General features: G+C 34.6%; 1 protein-coding gene across 3 annotated transcripts in view; it reads left to right on the forward strand.

Moving 5' to 3' along the window:
* The window catches only part of LOC150093718 (alanine aminotransferase 1-like), a 193,286-nt gene that overhangs the window by 88,940 nt on the left and 81,928 nt on the right, over nt 1–22,418 (forward strand). For 2 of the 3 annotated variants that reach the window (XM_090413040.1, XM_090413043.1), the window contains exons 6-7: nt 2,276–2,389; nt 16,333–16,462. In XM_090413040.1, coding sequence (XP_090269166.1) covers nt 2,276–2,389; nt 16,333–16,462 — 244 coding nt within the window. The remainder of the gene's footprint in view (nt 1–2,275; nt 2,390–16,332; nt 16,463–22,418) is intronic. The other variant, XM_090413042.1, reaches the window with a different exon arrangement.

Genomic DNA, 22,418 nt, shown 5'->3' on the forward strand with positions numbered 1-22,418 from the left:
CTATCCAGAGCAGAGTTATTACTATCATTTCAAATCACTTTGCTAATAAACATGGTTTAATTCAAACCGAGATTGAATGGAAATTTTACTGTAGATTCTAAATATCAGATTTTATTAAAATCTATCGAAATAGATGTTCTCCATGATTTTTGAGTGAACTAAATGAGAGAATGGGTGTGATTTGATAGCTTTATTATGAATTGCTGGTTTCCAAGTTATTCAGGGTTCTTCTGTTATCTTCCTAGCAAAAATACTCCAGGAGGTAGCATGCTGTGAGCTGTTCATATAGTGAAGAAAGGATAATTTGCATCTGTGCTGAAGTGAAGGGGAAGCATTATACCAGGCAGTCAGCCTTATCTTTGAGTAATGTGACAGTGGTACATTGTGTGTGTGTGTGTGTGTGTGAGTGAGTGACAGAGAGAGGCAGACATTTCACCTGGGAAATTTGACAAGGTACGAGAAGGCTAGTAGTACCATTAATAGTAATTGAGAAGACCAAAATACAAGACTTAAATCTAACATTTTGCTCTTTATTTACTACAGATGTGAGTAAATAAAGACTTACTCCCCATTTACTCATCAAATAGATAACCGATTAATTTTGAAGAAACTATTGATAGAATTAAATTTACATTATTAAAAATTTGGGTAATAGTAGCATAGTAACCTCTTCTTAGCGTGTCTGTGTATATGTAGTAGTGGTTTGATGGTTTTAGTGTTCTTTTTAGAATTATTCTGAATATATGCATCATTTCATGTTGTAAGGTAAAAATTATGGACAAGTAAAAAAAAAAAAAATAGATTATAACGGTGATATAGAATCATCTTTAATTCTGCAGCACAGATTAAAAAATTATCATAATGATCTATTACAAATTACAATGGAAAAACTTTCCATTTATTAATTAAATTTCATTAGTTGTATAGAACTGAGAAAAAGCTAAAAAAAAATTGTGGAAGGGAAACTTGGAGAAGAACAAACTGGGTTCAGGCCAAATAAAAATTCTTTGGATCGGATAATGTACAGATAATTGACAGAAAAATAAATCGTGATTTGTATTTAAGTTTTGTAGAAATGAAAAAGCATATGACAAAGTGCCAAGAGAGAAAGGTTGTTCAAAATGCTTCATTTATGTGATGCAAAATGGAACATTATATCAAGCAATAAATAGTCTATATTTGAGGTGTAAGTCAGCAGTTAAAATTGTAGGAGGTACACGTGAAGAGATGGTTTGGTGCTAAATCATGGTGAAACAAGGATACATGTTATCTCCATGGTTATTCATTGTCTATATGGACTATGTTATCTTAGCTCTTTACTTTATGCAGATAATGCAGTACTGCTAAATAAATCCAGTACAAGTCTGCAGGATTCTTTAACTAAATTGAATAATAATTGTAACAAATTTTGTATGAAAATCAGCAATAGATAGACAAAGACTATGAAAATAGAGAGGTACACTGAAAATATAACTTCACCCTAAATGGATAACTTATAGAAAACAAGTAAATCATTTCAGCAATTTAGCTACAAGTTTTAGTGAAGATGGCGAATTAAATATTGAAATAGACAACATAATTAGCAAAGCTGGTATGGTAGGAAGCCAACTGAAACTAGATACTAAGGTAGTTATGTAAGATATTGTTCACCAGTTTTAACCTATGGATCCGAGGGTGTTCTTAGAAATAAAACACTTGATCAAAGACTGAAGACCACAGATAAAAGAGAAAGATTAAAGGAGTTAACAGAAGTCAGAATCATATTAAAAATGAGGATATTTGGTACTAACTTGATATTGTTAAAATTTGGAATTCAGGAATGTGTGAGCAGAGTTAATCTCAGGCCATGTAAATAGAATAGGAGAAAAAAGATTAGCAAAATAAGTTTTTTTGCCAAGATGCAGAAAAAAGAACCAGAGGAAGACCATGTTGTATGATGTAGGTGAAATGATACAATTAACCAAAATATAAGATCTGACAGTATTGGAGTCCTGACAGATAACAGATTAATTTGAAAGAACATTGTTGGTAGTAAGTTAATAACATAAACTTTTTAATTAGTACTATCATAATATCTTGTGCACCTGTTTGAGGGTACATATAAGAAATATGATTATGATAATCATTATTGACCCTTTTTTATTGCTCAATTACATCATTGTTTAGTATCTAGAGCATCTGATTATTTTTACTGACATTCATAGTAATCATGTTAACAATGAAACTTGATCATAATGTACTCTTTTTTTTTTTTTTTTTGCTTCTTTTTTTCCAGTCAGTTTTAAGTATTTTAAATTGTTCAGTGGATGACAAGCTTCCCGGGATCTTAGTGCCAGTTCCACACAGTACACTTTATAAGAATCTGTTAGCTGAATTTAATATGATGCAGGTAAGATTAATTTTTAAATTGAATTATATGATGCAGGTAAGATTAATTTTTAAATTGAATTATTATTATGTTACACCTCCTCTTACGATGAGTCCAAGGACTCATAAGCCACTGTCTATATATTACTTAATCCTATTCACCATCAACACACAATGTCACTATCTACCATTTACTCACAGTACCATTTTAGCGCCACAAATAGTATTTTTTGTCTGTAAATTGCTCATACTTTCTTGACTGATTTTCCTGTATGGAGGATGAAACACCAAAGTTTGTGGGAGAAAAGCCTTGCCACCTCTGTATGAGATTGGTTAACTCACCTTCCTTATGAAGATTCCACTTTTTCCTTGGGGGGGGGTTGAACTTAGGCCTTTTCCATTCATATGGTACAGTGTCCCATCATTCTAACATAATATTAATTAAAATAAAATTAAATAACAGAAATTTTAATTTAATTCACACATGCATACATATAATTTATTTAATTAAATTTATTGGTTAATGAATGAAAATTGCTTAGATATATCCATATCATTATATTAAAAACAATTTGCCCCCCCCCCCAAGGAAAAAGTGCTTGTCATATATAAATATTTTCCATTTCTGAAGTGTTATGTTAAATATCTACAGTAAACTTTACTGTTGGGACAGTATTTGACATATGTTGGGGAAACAATATACTATTATTCATTTTATGACTTTGTAACAAATACTGTGGGTAACTTACTACTTTGTTGTTTTCTGATAAAAATAGAAAACTATATAACTGTGAATAAAGTGCAACTGTTAAAGCATTGAATGTCAACCATTAACTCAGCCATTTAGCATTGTATTCATGACAAATAGGATGTATTTTTCATATATTCTTTCTTTCTTAAAATTGTTAGTTTTCAGAACAAATTCTTACCTATCCCTTTCTTAATTTTTTTTTTCAATTACTCATCCTCTTTCTTGGTATGTTTATCAATTTTTAGGCATATTCAAAACAGGTTATTTCTCCATTAGTCTCGGATAGCTGCATTTTTTGTTGAAAAAAAAAAGAAAACCTAGAAATAAAATTTATTCTATACAAGAGTATAACTTCTCCACGTTCCTTTAAAGGCTATGTGGCCATCTCCTCTCAGTTTATAGCTTTGGCCCTTAAGCACCCCCTATTTATAGCTTTGACCCTAAGCACCCATATCCTTATCATTACTTTGTAAATCATCATCATCATGATTCCTTTTGCAATATTCTTATCTCTACTTCTAAGTGTTCTTAGTGACTCCTAAAGCATTTTTGTCATCAGAATATTCTAATGATATACATTGAGCTACTTGTACACACACAGCCTACTTTCCTACATTTTTCTCTATCCCCTAAGATCATGTGCTAACTTATAAAGAAGAAATTTATATACAATTTCTTACTTTCATGAAGTGCTTCTTTATCATTCTGTATCCATTATGGGAGCGTTTTTCTTTCCTTGCAAGATAAATTCATCACATGAATTCCTTGAATGAGTCAGTCTTCTTCAGATGAGTTTGCATCTATTCTCTAAAGCCCAGATATATCATAAAGGTAGATTATTGCATCTGTTTTGGGAAATTTTTTCTCCCACCTAAAAAAAAAAAAATTCAGACTTGATCCAGCAGGGAAAGAGCAATAAAATTAATTCCTTTCAAGTTACATTTTAATATAGTGAAAACAGCACAATAAAAGAATTAAACATACATTTAATGGTTCCATTATTTCATGTCTGTCACAGTGACGTCATCAGTGGTGTCGCTAGTGAGCGTGGCGGTCATGTTGAGTTATGCAAGAAAATGTGTTTTTAAATTGAAGTATAGTGTGGCTTTTTTGTCTCAAATTGTGCAGCAGTTGTGCTTCGGTTAATACAAATGTCCTTCAGTGGTGTTATTGTTTGAAACTCTGTTGTATATATTGTGTTTTCGCTGCTGTTTCATTACTTCAGCGTCTAACAAGAGACATACGTCAGTGGCTCGGAGGACTTCTATACAAAAGTCTGGATCCACATTGGATTTTTCGCAATGGATGCGTTGCGGAAACTGCTACATGTATGCGCTGAAGAATGTGAAGTATCTGTGGACTGTTTGGCTAAATGAGAAGAATGAAAACGTCAACATATGTGAGAAGTGTCGGGATAGGCTGGAGCGATTAGGAATAGAAGCAGAAGTACCATTTGGGACCATAGCGGAAGAACTTTGGCAGGAGTTCATGAAAACGAAAAGTGACTTTCATCTTCTGCAAGAGGAATTGGAAGTGCTTAGTAAGGAGGTTCTAGAAATTAAAACTGAGTTAAATGTGTTGAATAGAGAAATTAGGACTATGGAGATTACTTTAGCTGAAGCAACTAGAACAGGATTAAGTACAGGAGAGTCTTTGGTGATTGATGAAGTAATAAATAGTATGAGAGTAATTGGGAGTCAACAGAATGAAAGCACAAGAGGTCTAGAAGAAATGAGATGCCGTGAGAGTGAAGGAGTAAGTAAGAGCGTTGAGTAATGAAACTGGGAGAGTCATGCTGAATAGCGTAGAAAATGAGGCTGTGAGTGACGCTTGAATGAAGTTATGAGTGGCAAAATATATGGTGAATCTATGATTAAGGGTATAGAGAGCGGTATGCCTGAGGAGTGCTTGGCTGGTGGAACAATAGAGAGAGTGGCTTTAGCAATAAAGAGAGGGCATTATGCAGAAAAGAAGACAGTTATGGTGGGTACAAATGACCTGAGTGGTAGTATAAATTGGGTAGCAAAAGATTTAAGAATATTGTTAGATATCGTGAAGAAGAAAAGTGTCAATGAGAGGATAGTGTGTGTGTGCTGCCTTGTTTTAACAGTTATGAGTTAAGTAGATGAGTGATGATAATGAACGATATGATTGCAAGAATGTGCAAAAAAGAGATCTGGAATTTATTGATGTCTGGAGTGTGTTTGAAGGAAAAAGACAACTGTATGCAAGAGATGGGTTGCATCTGAACATGGAAGGTCATAAGTGATTGAAGAAGTTACTGTTTTCTGAACAAGTTGAAGTAATTGGGCAGGGAAACTAAAATTGAAAAGGTTGAATGTAAGAGGGAGAAACTTAAGCAGTGATTGTATATTTGTTGATCCTTATTCGTGGAATAAATTGCAGAATAGAGTGGATAAAAATCGGCATGGGACTACTGAAATTAGTGGCATGTATATCAGTTCTAAAGCTGGTACAAGAACTAAAGGGAATTTGCAATTTTTGTATACCAATGCAAGACGCATTCGAAATAAGAGGGAAGAATTTTTGGCATTAGTCAGTGCAATCTCACCGAAAGTTGTAGGCATTAGTGAAACTTGGCTGTCAGCAGAAGATGTGGTCACTGGAATTGAATGTGATGGGTACAGTATTTTCAGGAAGGATAGAGAAGAGAGAAGGGGGAGGGGGTAGTACTGTTGATGATAGCTGATGAGTTGCAGCCAAAGAAAGTAGTATATCAAGATGATAGACATGTGAATGATAGTTCATTTGAGATGGTCTGGTGTGAAATAGTGACCAATGCAACCAAATATACAGTTAGTTGCTACTATAGGCCTGGGGGGGGGATACAGGGGGAGATATTGAATTCATGCATCGGCATATTAGTGCAATGAGTGCAGGGTTAGTGATTATTATGGTGATATCAATTGGAAGGAGGAAATATCATGTGGCAAAAAGGAAATGGAATTCGTACATCTTCTACAAGATAATTACTTGAAACAGCACATAACTGAAGGTACACATGGTGTGAAAGTGTTAGAACTTGTCATTGGTTCAGAGGATATATGCATAAGTAAGTGTCCTCGTTACCTCCAATTGGTGAGAACGATCATGTGGTATTGACTTGGGAGGTTGCAAAATTTGTGGATTTCTCTCTTAAGAAGGGGTACATACAGAACTACAGGTTAGGCAATTATAACAAGCTTCGGAGTGAGCTTGCAGCCATCCTATGGCCGAAAGGGAAAGATGTTAGCAGTGCATGGTGTAAAAATAATGTTATTACTTTATTTATTTATTTTATTCTATTTGATTGGATATCCGAGGTCTCTATATTCACTATATTTACCTTTCACTTACTTTAACTTATTCACTTATTTATTTTTATTTAACTTAACTCATTTTTTATTGTCTTAATGCCGAGTGTAATCTCGTTGCTTGAAATAGTCTATCACCTTTAATCCTTTCAGTCTAACGATTTAATCCCACCCACTTTTCAAGATCATAACTATGCTACTTCACATGTACATAATTTTTAGAATTTTGGAATTGCCTCTGACTGGAGCCAGTTCCTTTGTCTAACTTGCTGGCTTTCCTTCACGCTGATCTTTGAAAATTTATTTGTATTTTACGACTGCGCCTTCAGAGATCGCGTAGAGGAATTGTATATCTTTCCTATACATTCAAGAGAAATTCCTAGCACAACACTGAAATATCTCTAAAATTCAGCTCTAAGTCCAGCAATGTTTTGAATCTTACTATAAGTTAGTCATGGTTACTCATACTTTTAAGGTCACACAGGTTCTATCTTTTTATGAGAAGTGCATTGATTAGGCAGAATCAAGCAAGTTAATTGACTAACAAAACAATTTATTCATGCTAAATCAAGGTACATATAAAGGTTAATACTACACAAACAAAAAAATTATCTAGCTCTAATTTACTCAACAAAATGACATGGAAACAATGTAAATCATGTGTCTGGCTCTTCACTCGATTAATTAAACATTTCTCTCTTAAGCTTAATGACTAATGCCATAAATATGCTCATACATAAATCAGACACAGAACAGACTTATACTCACTTTAAATTAATTTAACTCAGACTATAGACATTAGGCTTAACTAAAACTTTCACATACAATTTCCTTCTTAATTTACAACATTAGCTAATTTCTCAGAATTTTGCAAACTACTTCACAATTACTTAGAAGTACGGCTTTTCGTCTTTACTACAGTTCTTTATGCTAACAAACTCTAAAATCAGCAATTTTTGTCATTAATTTCGCATCTAGGAAAGTTCTTACATAAAATCTTACTTACTAGTTTGTCATCCAGTTCATTATACAAGATCCTAGAGATCGTTGACACCTTCTTCTTTCCAATAAAATCCACAGTCCAGCACTATTTCACGACATCGATGATACTTCACATGTGGAGATCGCCAAGGAACTTAGCTGTGGGAACTCTGGAGTAGACCATCACTGCTATTACGAACCTCCTAACATCGTTGGACTTCTACTCACGGGCTGTGGTCCCTGTCCTTGGAATGGCAGGACACACAGGAAACTCCTCGTAGCGAGAGCCGGAACAGAAAAAGGCCGAACAGAAAGCCAAGTCTAAAATTTCCTTTTCCCTCAATTCTTCCCCCTTTTATTCTGCTCTCCCAACCTTGGAACTCCTACAGATTAAAGCGCCCGCATTGTGTTGGAGGGGTCTTCTCCGCCACCCTACGGTCGCTGAGTTAAGGTAGGAAACACCGTACTTCATTGACCTTCACAAGTTGCGTTAGCCTCAGGTCTTACGTTTATAATCCTGTCGGAGTGATTTCTTTGTTTGTACAATCTTTATTATAACAATTTGTTCTAACATTTTTTCAGGTTTAATACAGCATAAATGAGTTAAGTCAAATTACAAGTATGTTATATTGATTTTATTTCCCAAGTAAAATTGGTATAGAAAAAACTTTTATTTTAAATTTCTTTCTATACAAAATTTTATAATGGGATAAAATCAGCGGGTATCTGGGGAAGGCAATATCAGATTGTGTCCCCACAGTCAGGAAGACAAACAAGATAGGTGTTAGATGGATGAGTAGTAGTAGTATCAAGCTTGATCTGCAAAAAAAGAAAATGTTATGGAGAATTTACAAGGAGACCCATGAGCAGTACAAGGCTCAAGCTAAGAGGGTTACCAGCATAGTAAGAAATGCTAAATGTCTTGGCTAAGGTCTTCTGATAATTCAGATTATGAGAAGACCTTAGCCAAGGAGATCAAGGGTAATCCCAAAGAGTTCTTCTGCTATGGCAAGTAAAAGGAAGAATGACTTCGGAAGGATAACTTTAGTGTGTGTGCTGATGGTATTGAGGTGACAAATTCAGATGTAATAGTAGAGTTATTGAGTGATCACTGTTGAAAAGTTTATCACCCAAGTGAGGATATCTCTGTGGTTATTGCTACAGGTACAGAGATATCCTCACTTGGGTGATAAACTGCTCCTGCACCGTCTTTCCAAGCACTTAGCATACACTTTCCAAGGCAGGCTGAGCAGAGAGATGCCACGATAATTACTGCAATCCTTCTGGTCTCCCTTCTTAAAGACTGGTATTATTATGCCTGTCTGCCATTGCTTTGGTGCTCGCCCAAATATCCAAGCAGCCTGACACACTCAAGTCAGCCAGAGTACACCGTCTCGATTTAAGGCTTTTAGCATTTCGGGCCCTAATTTCATCATCGCTAGTAGCCTTGCCCGATTTTATTGCTAAATGGACCTCTTCTGCTGTGAGACTAGTCATTGCCCCGATCTGCACCTCTTGGATGTCCACAACTGCTGGGCCACCCGGGTTAAGAAGGCTCTCAAAGTATTCCCTCCATCTGTGGAGGATATCCTTCTCGGTTGTTAAAAGTGCACCATCAGAGGCCTTAATTGCCCTTGCTGTGCACGATTTCCTCCCTCGAAGGCAGCAGATGGTCTGCCAGAATATTTTGTTTGCATTTGCATAGGATGAGAGGTGCTTAGTATATTGCAAAATTTAAATGCAAACACTGCTGTAGGTTTAGATGGAATATCAGCTCGGGTGTTGTGTGAATGTGCAAAGGAATTGTCAATGCCTCTTACTTGGTTATTTAACTTAAGTTTGAACTGTGGTATGGTCCTTAGGGAGTGGAAGAAAGGCAAAGTACTTTCTTTGCATAAAGGTGGCTCTAAAACTGCAGTAGTTAATTACAGGCCATTCATTATCTTGGGAATGGTGGTAAAAGTATTGGAAAAGTTGGTTAAAGGCAAAATTCAAGAATGGGTGGATCAGGATATGATACTCTACAGGGGCCAACATGGTTTTGTTAAAGGTCGATCCTGCCTTAGCAAATTCATTAACTTTTCATAATAGAATGACATCTGAGTTGGACAAAGGAAATGGCTGCACGGTGGTACTTTTGAATTTTGCTAAGGCTTTTGACAGGATACCCCATAGAATACTGTTGCACAAATTGGAGCAGATGGGGATGGATGCTAAACTGGTGATATGGATAGGAGAATGGCTGATGGAGAGATACTAGAAGGTGGTGTATGGAGGAGCAGAGTCCAGGATGAGAGCCCTGAGGCACACCACTGGTGTGCCTCAGGGCTCTGTGCTTGGGCCATTGTTGTTTAATTTGTACATAAATGATATAGGAAATGGCTTAAAGGGAGATATTCAGTTATTTGCTGATGATGCAAAGTTGGGTAGCGCAATAAAAAATCAAGCTGATGTTGAGAGTTTGCAGGATGATTTAAATAAGCTGGCAAAATGGGCAAAAGGTAATGGATGTCAGTTCAATGTGGAAAAGTGTCAAGTTATGCATTTTGGGATTAAAAGATTACCAGTTGTGTGCTACATTGATGGAATGGTACTCCAAGAGATTGATGAGGCTAGGGACTTGGGGTTGTTGGTGGATAGGGAGATGAAGTTCAGGGTCACATTGCTAAGGTGTCCAAGATTTGCATATAGAATTACTTGGTTATTGAGGGACACACTTAACATCCAGAGATAAAGAGGTTATTATTCCTCTTTATAAGGCATTGCTACTTCCACATTTGGATTACTGTGCTCAAGTCTGGTTACCTGGATTCCTTGGAGATGAGGAATTGGTGGAGAGGGCTCAGAGGAGAGTGACTAAGTTGGTGAGTGGTGTAAAAAAATGCTCCCTACATTGATGCAAGGTTTTTATAAGATTGATGCATGGGAAATATTTCAGCTCTGTGATAGTGATGGAAGAATAAGAGGTCATCCCTGGAAATTAAGGAAAAGTGTGGTTGATAAGGGTGTGAGAACTAGATTGTTTGCTTGGAGAGTGGTGAATGAGTGGAATGCATTGCCTGACTCAGTTGAGTTCTTCATCTGTAAATGAATTCAAGAAGAGATATGATAGATATTATTTTGATAGTTTGGGTGTCCCGCAATGAGTCTTCTGACTCCATGGAGATACCTGGAATAATAATAATATGGTATACAATATGCGAACTGTAACAGTGCACACAACACAGAATTTAAGTGGAAGATATTGGACTGTAAGCCAAGAGGAACACCCTCTGTGGATTCTTGTGGACAGTCACAGCCACTTGGACCTCCCACCCAACATCCAAGAGATGGTGGGAGGGAGGGAGGTCCAAGACTTACTGTTTCCCAAATTTCAAGAAGTTTCACACAGCATATTTAATAACATTTGGTTGACTAAATCAATGTTGTGCTCATCTGGGCTGATTGACCGTAATTGTGGCAGTGGATATATTATGTTCTTCAATATTAATTAGTATAATTTGTATGTTGAGAAGAATGTTAGATACAGGAAGGAAAAAGTTTTCTGTTAATTTTTTGGCATCATAGATATTGGGTAGAAAGGTATGACAAATAAAGGAGAGTTTATTTTGGTTAGAATAGATATTTTTGGCTCTGTTAATTAACTAAGAAAAATTTTGTGAATGTGTAGGTAAGTTTTCTCTAAACTCGAGACAGGAAAGAGTCCTATTAGGGAAATGCCTGATGTCTAGAACAGAAAAGTTATTGTTGTTATTATTATTTTTTTCTATAATAGCAAACTGAATTCCAAGATTCTGGCTGTTGAGATGGAGGAGGAATGAGTCTAATGTGTCTGAGTTGTGTCGTCAAATAGAATACCCATCATCAATATATCTTATCCACATAGCAGATTTGAGAACTGCACTATCAAGAGATATTTTTTGAAATGTTCTATATAGAAATTGACTGAGAGAACAGTGTGCCCATTGTTCTATCCTCCCTCTACTGAGTGAAGTAAACTGGCATGGATAGCAAAATTGAAAAAAAAAAAAATTGCTATCCATATCCAGAAAGAAAACATTAGCATATAATACAGATTATAAACCATTTAGCAAAATGTCAAGAAAGAACTGACCATGATATCAATACTGTATAAAATTAAATTTGGGTTACAGATTTGAAGTGAGTGGAATTTTTTTTTTCTCTCTAGGATGAAGTATGGTCAATTTTTTTTTTTGGGGGGGGGGTGAGTTGAAGAATTAGCTAACTAATTAATGATGCCAAGAAGTTATATTCTTGGTTTTTAAATCCTTTATCCAGGTGTAAACAACAAAAAATTTGCACATGAAGTAATTTGCATGACTTCATTAAAGGATTGGATAAATTATTTAAAAACCAAGAATATAATTTCTTGGCATCTTTAATTTATAGTATAACCAAGTTAAAAAAACTTTCAAAATTAGCTCACTGGTTAGTTTAAAGATATGACAGTCATTAGCATCTACTGTATTACAGAGAAAGTTATTGGGTTTATGAATTTTTTTGGAAATCTGGATGGGACACTAAAATGGTTTAAGTTTTTCAGTTAATTCAGGAGACCATGAGGTAACATTTTTAAGAAGTCTTTTTAATGTTTTCTTTTGAGGATTAGTGTGGTCATAATCTAAAGGTTTGTTTGTAGTGTGGTCTATGAGCAACATATTTATTTTATGATTGTGTTTGCTGGTATTATATGCCCACACTTCATAGAACCTAGTCTGGCAGATTGCCAAGAATAGTCAAGTCATGCTGAAGGGGAGAGAGAAATAAAGGATGTATGAATTGGTCATCGACATGCGAAATCATGTGCTTCATATGTAAATTTTCCAACTGTTGTACAAGCAAAATAATTACCACTTTAAGAACTAGAATTTTCATTAAAAAAAGCTAATTTTCCCATGTATAATAATAAACACTCATCCCACGAAACACATTGATTACCCTAATATCGGAATGGATTCTCCTTCTTTTGACATGCACAGAAATGTCGAAGGGTCTTGCATCTGTGGGTGTACAGTATTGTGAACCACAGTGGCATTATCCTTATTAGCACTTATTATTATTATATTTTTGTCTTTGTCATATTTATAAAGTACAGAGAGTTGGCTGCTAGAGAGAGATTTCTTTTAGGCAGCAAAGTTTGTGTGAAGATGTTAGCTACATTGAGCCTGACATTGTTGGCAAAGAAGGCAGATTGTGGATATGTAATTGACTATGTTCTATGTAATTGACGAAGCAATACAGCAATGTTGTGGCTGAGGCTAAGGATGCATATGGATGTACTATCAAGTTTTTTAGAAGAAAAGTTGATGACAACTTGAAGAGGCTGAATATGTGGCTGAGAAATAGGACCATGAAGGTGGTCATATTTTGTCATTTTATATAATGTGTCATTTTCTTATTTTCAGAAAGGATGCTCCAGACTTCTGGTTGAGAACAGAAGAGATTTCTGTGTAGAGAGAGGCAATGTCACCACAAGTGGCAACGATCCATTTTCATAGAAGGACAAACTGGTAAATCTAAAGATTCCAGAACATTTTTGAGATCAGAATTTGATTTTTAACTTACATGGGTAGATATAATTCCAGTATCCCTACATCTTTTTTCAGATGGGCTAGCAGGTTAAATTCCCTATGTAAATTGATAATGTGTTCTTCATTTGGTGGCAGCTCACTCAGAGACATTACTCATTCCTATTCTACCTCTAGACACATCCCAGTATCCTGTTCACTGTGGTAAAAGAGAGAAAAGGAATAACAATAGTCTGACTTTTCTAGAGACATTAATCACACATCTCCATAAGAGCACTATTTCTTTCTTTCCTAGTTTAAACCTACTCACATAGCTAAATACGTTCAGGAACCCCTTCTCCCCACCAACAATATGGTATCATAAAAGCCCTAGTTAACACAAACACTAATCTTTGTTCCAATTACACTTCTCTCACAGCTGAACTCTCCTTTGTTTGTTACATCTTCATCTTTTCAATGGCTGTGATGAAAAAAAAAAATTAACAGATTGCTTTTTTCCCCTTCCTGCATTGTGCATTCTTCTCAACATGCAGGTTATATGTTATTACTATTCTCTACATCTGGGTCACCATATTTAAAGCCAGCAGTCCTTATCCACTCTCCTAAAGATCAGCTTCCTTGTCACTTACTTTCAGATGTATACAAGGTTCTTTGTTCTTGCAGCCTGTCCTGTTGTAGTCAGCCTGGAAGATCTGCCAACGTCCATATTGTAGAATACAAGAATTATATCCACTGCTACATTTATGGTCAGTCAGGTCTAGCTAATCATGCCTCAGACCTCTTGTTTAGGATCAAAGCATAGTAGTTTTTACAAACAAATACAAAATAAATACAAATATGACACTTTTTTTTTTATAATCAAGTTTAAAAGCTTCTTTCTCAGATGACAGGTTGAGACCCTTATATACAAATATTTTCCATCTGGTTCTATCCCTGGCCATTTCTGTCATCTCTCTCAAGCTCGATAATTGTGACATTTCCTTCAAAGACTAGCCAAGTTCTTTTTGGTCTGCCTCTTGATCATCATCTTCCAATGAATCCATTCAATACTATATTTGGTTATCTTTGAAAGGACATTCTCTGGAGGTGTCAAAACCATCTTAATTGCTGTTTAAGAGTTATAGCTATATATTTTCTATAGTTTAATTCGTGTTTGACTTGCTCTTTTTTTTTTTTTTTCTGACTAGTGAATGTTATTTATTTTTCTTAGCAATTCATTTTAAATGCTCTGCTTTTCTGTATTTCTTTCTGATTGAGTGTTCAAGTCTTGGCTCCATACATTGTTGTATATAATAATGGTTTTATAGAGTTTTATTTTCAGATTTTTTGAAATGCTGCTCCATATTTTGATTAATTTATTCATATTAGACCATCCTTTGTTAAAGTCTCTATTTTAGTATTTCTTTGTTGTTGAAGTTGTGAGTAGCGAGACTGCCAAGATATGTAAATTGCTTTACTTGTTTAAGTATGCGATTTTCTAGGTTTATTGAAATTTCTTCTTCATCTCTTTGTATTTTCATTGTTTTAGTTTTGCTTAGATTGATTTTCATTCCAAAAGTGTTGCTTTCTTCATTTAAAATTTTTATTGTTTTTGTAGAGCCTGTGTAGCTCACTCAGTATAGATGAAGCCCTTTGATTGGAAAGACCTGGATTCGATCCCCGTTCGTGACGTGAGAAACCTTATCTGTTGTTTTTTTTTCAATGAAAGGTGAGTTAGCTGGTCTCATGCAGAAGTAGGGGTTTTTTTCATCTGAAAACTCGGGTTTTTCGTCCCCCAGAACAGACAAATTGGCCCTGTGAATACACACACATCTACAGACATAGGACACTCTGGGAATAAGGATTGACCGACCTATATTATGGGATTTCTGGTTTTGAATCATAACAGGCCACTAGGCCTAATAGGTAAAAAGAATTTTTTTGCAATTATTCTTTAGATTCTGCAAGGATAATAATATCATCTGCATATTTTATGTGGTTGTGGTGGCGATACTAAGGCAGAAGCAATTGAGAAGTCATATTTACTTATACGAGTTGCCAAAAGGTGTACCACCTTATTATTAATTTACTCTGGATTTAGAGAAAGATGTTGGAAGTTTATTTTCCACTTGGTTAGACTATAATAAATTTAGTTTAATCCTTTGCCCAAGTGTAGGCAAACAAAGTTTGCACCTGAAGTAGTTCAGGTGCAAACTGAGGCAACTTGTAGCAAAGGTGGACCAAGCTCTCATCACTCCTTGTCTCAGTATCTCCCATAATGCAAAGCACATCTCCTTGCGGACATGTATGATGCTATGCATTAAGGGAAGGGCCACTATCCAGACTGGTTTCGACCTTTTTTGAGGTCTTATCAGCGGGAGGCAGACCCAGAAGTGGTAATACTAAGGCAGAAGCAATGGAGAGGTCATACTTACTTATACAAGTAAATATGACTTATTCTCCAAGCTCTCATCTAAAGTTGAGAGCTTGGTCCACCTTTGCTAAGAGTTTCCTCAGTCCTGAACTACTTCAGGTGCAAACTTTGTTTGCCTACACTTGGGTAAAAGATTAAACTAAATTTATTATAGTCTAACCAAGTGGATAATAAACTTCCAACATCTTTATCTAAATCCAGAGTAAATTAATAATAAGGTGGTATACCTTTTGGCAACTCGTATAAGTAAAGATGACCTCTCCATTGCATCTGCCTTGGTATCTGCACTTCTGTGCCTGGCTCCCACTGACGAGACCTCAATGAAGGTCGAAACCGGTCTGGGTAGTGGCCCTTCCCTTAATGCAGCATTATACATGTCTGCAAGGAGTGATGAGAGCTTGGTCCACCTTTGCTATGAGTTGCCTCAGTCCTGAACTACTTCAGGTGCAAACTTTGTTTGCCTACACTTGGAGAAAGGATTAAACTAAATTTATTACACATTTAACTTCTTTGTTACAACTTCACTCCCTGGAATGCAGAGAATATCAGTTTCTGTGTTGTTCATTGTCCGAAGGCAAGGGCATTGTCCACAGATCTTATTTATCTGAACTTGCATCTATAATTCTAATATTTTGCTCAAAAACTATAAAAACTTTTTTTTAACTCCATTAAACCAAGCTTTCTCCCAAAGTATATCAAAAGACACAGTATGCACATGTTAAAAAAAAAAAATATTTATTTAACCCCCAACTTGTCAATCATATTACTGCACAATAGGTTCTGAATATCTCATGGGTTGGATTACCATTAATGTCCAGAATAAATGTCAAGTGTTGGGAAGGAGAATATGATAGTTAATCTCTTGTACTGTTAATGCTATTATTTTCAATAAGTTATATAATTTACCAAGTTTAAATATGTAATTGTCAATAAATCCATTTTTGTCTATGATTGTAGGTTAACTATTTCTTGGATGAAGATAATAACTGGTGTGTAAGCATTCCAGAATTAAGATTAGCACTCTCAAAAGCAAAAATTAATTGCAAAGTACGAGGAATGATTATTTGTAATCCTGGATCTCCAACTGGTTAGTTGCATTGGCTGTAAAAGGTAGAATAATTAGAACTACTCTAAAATAGTGCCAGCACATATTAGAAATTGTACTGCCTTCAGATTGCAAAATTTAAAGTAGGAAACTTTTTGGTGAATTTATTTTATAAGTAAAAATGTTTGAATTCTGTTACCATTTTTTTTATCACCCCTTTTTTTTTTACTCCACCTTCAGTAGTAACATATAAGTTTGTGAATGGTTTTCTCTCTCTCTCTCTCTCACACACACAAAAAAAAAACATTCTACCTGTAGCAATAAAATACTATGATATTTTCAAAGGTCTTTGTAATGCTGTTTACATGATTTTTTTTATAATGATAAATTTCATACACCAGAGTTCAACTAATGGATCATTTCCATTAATAGGTAGATGCCATTTTGATTTAAATCTCTTCTACTTAAAAACCAAAGACAACCAGTAATTTAGTAAAAAAAAAAACAAAAAAAAAACAGCTGTTTCACTTTATAGTGCATCAGTACCATGTATTGGATAGAAAGTTGAGGAAAAAAGAAAAAAAAAGTTGACATTGGATTTGAAGATTGTTGTACTCTGAGAAATATGGAGAAGGGAATGGAGGGACTTGAATAGTGAAAAAAAAAAAAAAACTTTGAGTTTGGAATGCAGATGTTCAATAGCATACAATGGCTTTAGAAACAACCAAATCTGTTTAGAGGATCATGGACGAATAAACAATATAAATTAAAGATATCAAGAAATTATATACTTGGTTTAATCCGTTATCCAAGTGTAAGTAAACAAAATTTGCACCTAAGTATTTTCAGGGACCAGGGCAACTCATAGAAGCTAATGACTTCACATCACTTGCCTTAGTATCCCATAATGCAAAGCACATCTCCTTGCAGACATGTATAATGCGATGCATTATGAGAGGGGGTCACTACCCAGATCGGTTTCGACCTATATTGAGGTCTCATCAGTTGGAGCTAGATCCAGAGGTGATGCTAAGGTTGAAGTAATGCAGAACTCATATTTTCATATTCGAGTAGCCAAATGTTTCATACCTTATTATTGAAATATTCTGGATTAGAGATAGTTGTTGGAAGTTTTTTCCATTTGATTACACTATAAATTAAAGATACCAAGAAATTATATACTTGATTTTAATCCTTTATCCAAGTGTAAGCAAACAGAGTTTGCCCCTGAAATATTTTCATGAAGATTTTGATTTTCATTTTTCTGAAGTATGCCCTAATCCTGAAAATACTTCAGGCACAAACTTTGTTTGCTTACACTTGGATAAATTAAACTGAGTATATAATTTTTTGGTATCTTTAATTATAGTATAACTAAGTGAAAAAACTTCCAACAAGAATAAACAGTATTAGTTTTGATGAACAGCAAAAATGGAAATCATCATCAAATTATTGATATGTACCCTTAGGGGGATGTATAGAATATTATGATAAGTATTACATGGAAAGTTTATGTCATTACCAACTTCCTATCGACAGTTTTCCTCTAAATTAATCTGTTATCAGATCTTTTCTTTCAGTCTTCTAACCTGCTTCTTACTGTATCAATACACTTCAATCTTGGTTTTCCTCTAGTTCTTTTTTCCATTTTGTTTAAGTGATCATACTACTTTAGATTAGCTCTGCTCACATTCCTGACTAAATGCTAACAGTGTTAAGTTTCTTTCTAATATCCTCATTTTAATATTTTGTCATTGATGCCATCTGTTCATTCTCCTAATTTTTCTGCCAACTCTCATATCTATGGTCTCTGGTCTTTGATCAAGTGCTTTATTTCTAATCCAGCTCTCAGATCCATATGTGAAAATTGTATTGTATACAGTTAGTGTTTTGACTAATTTCTCTCTTATTGCATATAAATTTATTTTCAGCTGACTCCCTACTATATCATCTTTGCTAATTCTGTTATCTATTTCTATAATTAATTTATCTTCACTAAAAATTGTGCCTAAATAGCTGAAGCATTTTACTTGTTCTATAAATTCTCCATTTGCAATACACTTGGTGTTTTCAGTTTTGACCTATTTTTATAATCCGTCTTTTTATTGCATTTTCATACCAAATTTATTACAGATGTTATTCAATTTAGTTAGGAAATCCTTTAGACCTCTACTGGTTTAGGAATACATGTGTACTCCAACTTGCGATAATACATTTGTGGAATTGTTTTTGTAAGTTGAATTGTTCATAAGTTGAATTTATTCTTTTAATACGATATATATTGTTAATTTTTTAATATGTTCCTGAAATAAATTACCTTAATACAAAGTAAAAATGAATAATTCCAAATAATTTATTCTAATTAATTAAATAAATGCAGTGTCTTTTTTCCCTTCATGGAAAGAAATAAAGTAGTATAAGTAATAACTGTTAGTAGATGATTAACAAAAGTATTTTTATAATAAAAATGCTTTTGTTAATTAATGTGACAGTATTTTTACAATAAATGTTTATTGTAAAAAACACATCATTTGTTAAGCATTTTTTTATATATTGTTTGTAGCAGGCCGACTCGATTAACTCTTCTGTAGTGTAATAAGAAACAAAATGGTATATTTACATATATTGTTTTATTTCTTATTACTCTTGAAACACAGGCACACTGTTAATGTGGGGAATATGTTCAACTGAAGAATCTTCAGTATGGCATAGAAATGAGAAGGAATTACTGGACTAAACATTTTCAGCTGTGCATTGTAAAATATCAATGAACATTTAGTAATGCAAAATGTTTAGGATTCTGGATACATAAAGTGAATTGGGATTTGCAGTTTATTAGTTCATGTAATGAACTAATAACACAATGTTTATAAATACAAATTGTTCATACCTTGAAAGTTTGTACGTAGAAGTTCACCTTTACAACATCATAAAGTAAAGAGCCGAGTTGAATCTCTTAAGTTTTAATATCAGGCTTAATGTCAGTTTCCTTCATAATTTGATCCATATATATGATGAATAACAGTGGAGATAAGGTGCATCCTTGTCTGACATGAATTAACAAGAAACCATCTTCTTATACCTCCTTCAGTTCTTACTAATGGAGACTGTGTATTACTTGATATTATGTATCATTTATACCATATAATTGTAGCATTTTAACAGAGACATATAATTGTAGTATTTTAGCAGTTTAAAACTGAGAACTTTATTAATAAGAGACCATACAATTTAATGAATAAAATACAAATTGCCAACCAGTTTCACTAGCTACTGTCTAGCATTATCAAGGCTGTGCTGGTGTAAATACAAATGCACCAAGTTACATGAATACATAAGCGTTAGTACCTGTTAGGCCATTACATTTGATAATTCTCATTTGGAAGTGCGCATGCGTTAGTCAGAATCCGGTACATGACCACGTGTTGTGTGGTTTTTCGCGAATTGTAGTTCTGTTAAGCTGAGAGAATTGATGAGATTTTTCCATATGTCTTTAAGAATAGCACCTTGATTTCTATTTAAATCGCTGCCTGTGCGTAGCACCACTGCTGATTCTTTAAAGGTTCTGTGTCTGTAGTCATCCTCGATGTAAGGCATAGAACTGTTTTTCCAGTCTATAATGTGATTGGATGTCGCAAAACGGTGAGCTAAACCTGATGTGATTATTCTGTTGTGATTTACGTCTCCCACATGTTCTTTCTGTCTATTTCAAGACTTCGAGAGGTCTGTCCAATGTACGATAGGCTACATGTGCATGGAATTACATATATTCCAGGATGTTTGAAGAATGGGACTTCATCTTAAAGTGATCTTAAGACCTGTCTGATCGCAGTAGTTGGTTTAAAATCACTCTGATGTTATGAGCTTTTAACATCCAATCGACACCCAATCACATTATAGACTGGAAAAACAGTTCTATGCCTTACATTGAGGATGACTACAGACACATTCAGTTTTATTTCCCTTTTTTACTGATGGGTGTTATTAAGCTTTGTTCAAATCCTCTGCGAATTGACTCTCTGATCATTGCAATCATACAGTGTAGCCACTGCATGATTCAGCTTTCATTTTATACTGGAGCATTTCCGGTCAGATATCATCTACTCCAGCTGTGCCTTTCCATATTTCAAGTTTTTGATGGCTTTTTCTACCTTGTTATTGATATGTACTCCTAACTGCATTTCCTTGTGAATGTTTTCTATCACCCTGCTTTCATTTAGCAGGGTGATAAGTGTTGTTTCCTCAATTTCTAAACTTTTTCAATAGCTCCCAGATATTTGCCACCTTTCTGATATTTTTCTTCTATATTCTTACTAAAGGCTTGCCATGATTTTTGTTTGATCTAATTTTACGCATTGATTTACTTACATTTTATTTATTTGCCAAGGACTTTCAGTATGCCTTCTTCTTTTTCCATTACTGCCTCTAACTTTCTGAGTCCACTATGGAGTCCTGATTTTTCTATATTTACAAACAGTTTCAATCAGATTGAAGAAAGACTGGAGGTTAATTCTAACCTCCAGTCTTTCTTAGCAATTAACAATCTTGTCTTGTTTAGAGATTTGGGTCAAAATAAGATTGGAAGAAAATAGTTCATCTTTGTTAGAAATAAAACAGGATTGAGTTTTGCCAGCATTAATGGTAACAAGATTGTCAGAACTCCACCGAAGAAGAGTCAGATCAGGATTTAGGAGTTAGAAGTAGATATTCCAAAAGTTCAAACTGGTAATTTGTGACTGCAATACTTTCATCAGCAAAACTGTGGTTTCAACTGAAAAGGTCATAGAGAGAGAGAGAGAGAGAGAGAGATAAAGAGTGAGAGAGAGAGATGAAAGAATTGGCTTCAAAATTTCAGGATTCAAAATACATCCACCATCACATGTAATGCATAGCTACAGAGAAGTTTGGATCTAGTTGCAAAATCAGCTCAGATCATAAGATAGCACTAACTTAGTTTCGGAAAACTTTTCTGTGGCATTTTTCTAAAGATGGGTGAAATAAGCAAGATAAGTTCAGAGGTTTCCTGGGTAGAAGCTGACTGCTGGTGGCTTTTTTTTACTTTAGAAAGAATGGAAGTTAGAGAAATTGATTGGTACTCTGATGTTAAAGATTTGTTGCTCTTAGGTATAGATTGCATATAGTATAATTTGCAAACTATAGAATAAATACTAGTGTAGTGATTTTCAGCCAGTGTGCCGCTTTGGGGGTAGGTTCAGAAAAAAAAAAAAAAAAAAAATGGAAGAATAAAAAAACTCTGAAGGCAAAAACTAATCAGAATGAAAATGATAATTTAATAATAAAAAAATAGTTATTATAGTAAGATTCCAAGAACTTCTGTCTCTGATGTTCCCAATCTCAAAATAACTGCAACGTACTTTTATGAACATACCTTTCACCATTGTCAAATTATCAGTGTTTCAGTCAGCTGTTGTTTGAATTGAGTGTGTGTGTTTCTGCTAATGCATTTTTGTTTGTTATTGCTATTCCAGTTTAGCTATTTTCTTATTTCTGAATTCAGTTGCATGTTATTTTTTGTTTTGTTTATTTTAGGACAGACATGGACAGATTTATAATTAAAAAACACTATGTTAGCTGATGATGACCATGAAGTGTGGCCGGCACTAGCTCTGGTAATAACACATCTAGTAATTAGAGTTAGTTCTAACACCATTGTACCACAGTATAAAGAAGTCCCTTTGTCCTTCAAGTTCATTTCATCTAGAGAAGAGCAGCCACGTCCTAAGCATGTTGTCTGTGTTTAGAAACTGGTAAACCGAACTATGGTTTCAAGTTAACTGAAAAGTCACTTTCACACTCACATTTATGCAAGAAACCAATTGAATATTTTAAAAACTCTAGCTGATCAAACACACTAGGCTAAACAATTGATCAAAACAACGACTATTTCTGACAAAGCTCAAGAAGCAAACAATGTCATTGCCAAAATCAGAGCAAAAAATAAAATAAAAAATAAAATCGCATACAATTGCTGAGTCAC

Source organism: Typopeltis vanoorti, chromosome 23, assembly GCF_054136105.1.
Source record: "Typopeltis vanoorti isolate ZY-2024b chromosome 23, IOZ_Tvanoo_1.0, whole genome shotgun sequence".
NCBI classification, from domain to species: domain Eukaryota; kingdom Metazoa; phylum Arthropoda; class Arachnida; order Uropygi; family Thelyphonidae; genus Typopeltis; species Typopeltis vanoorti.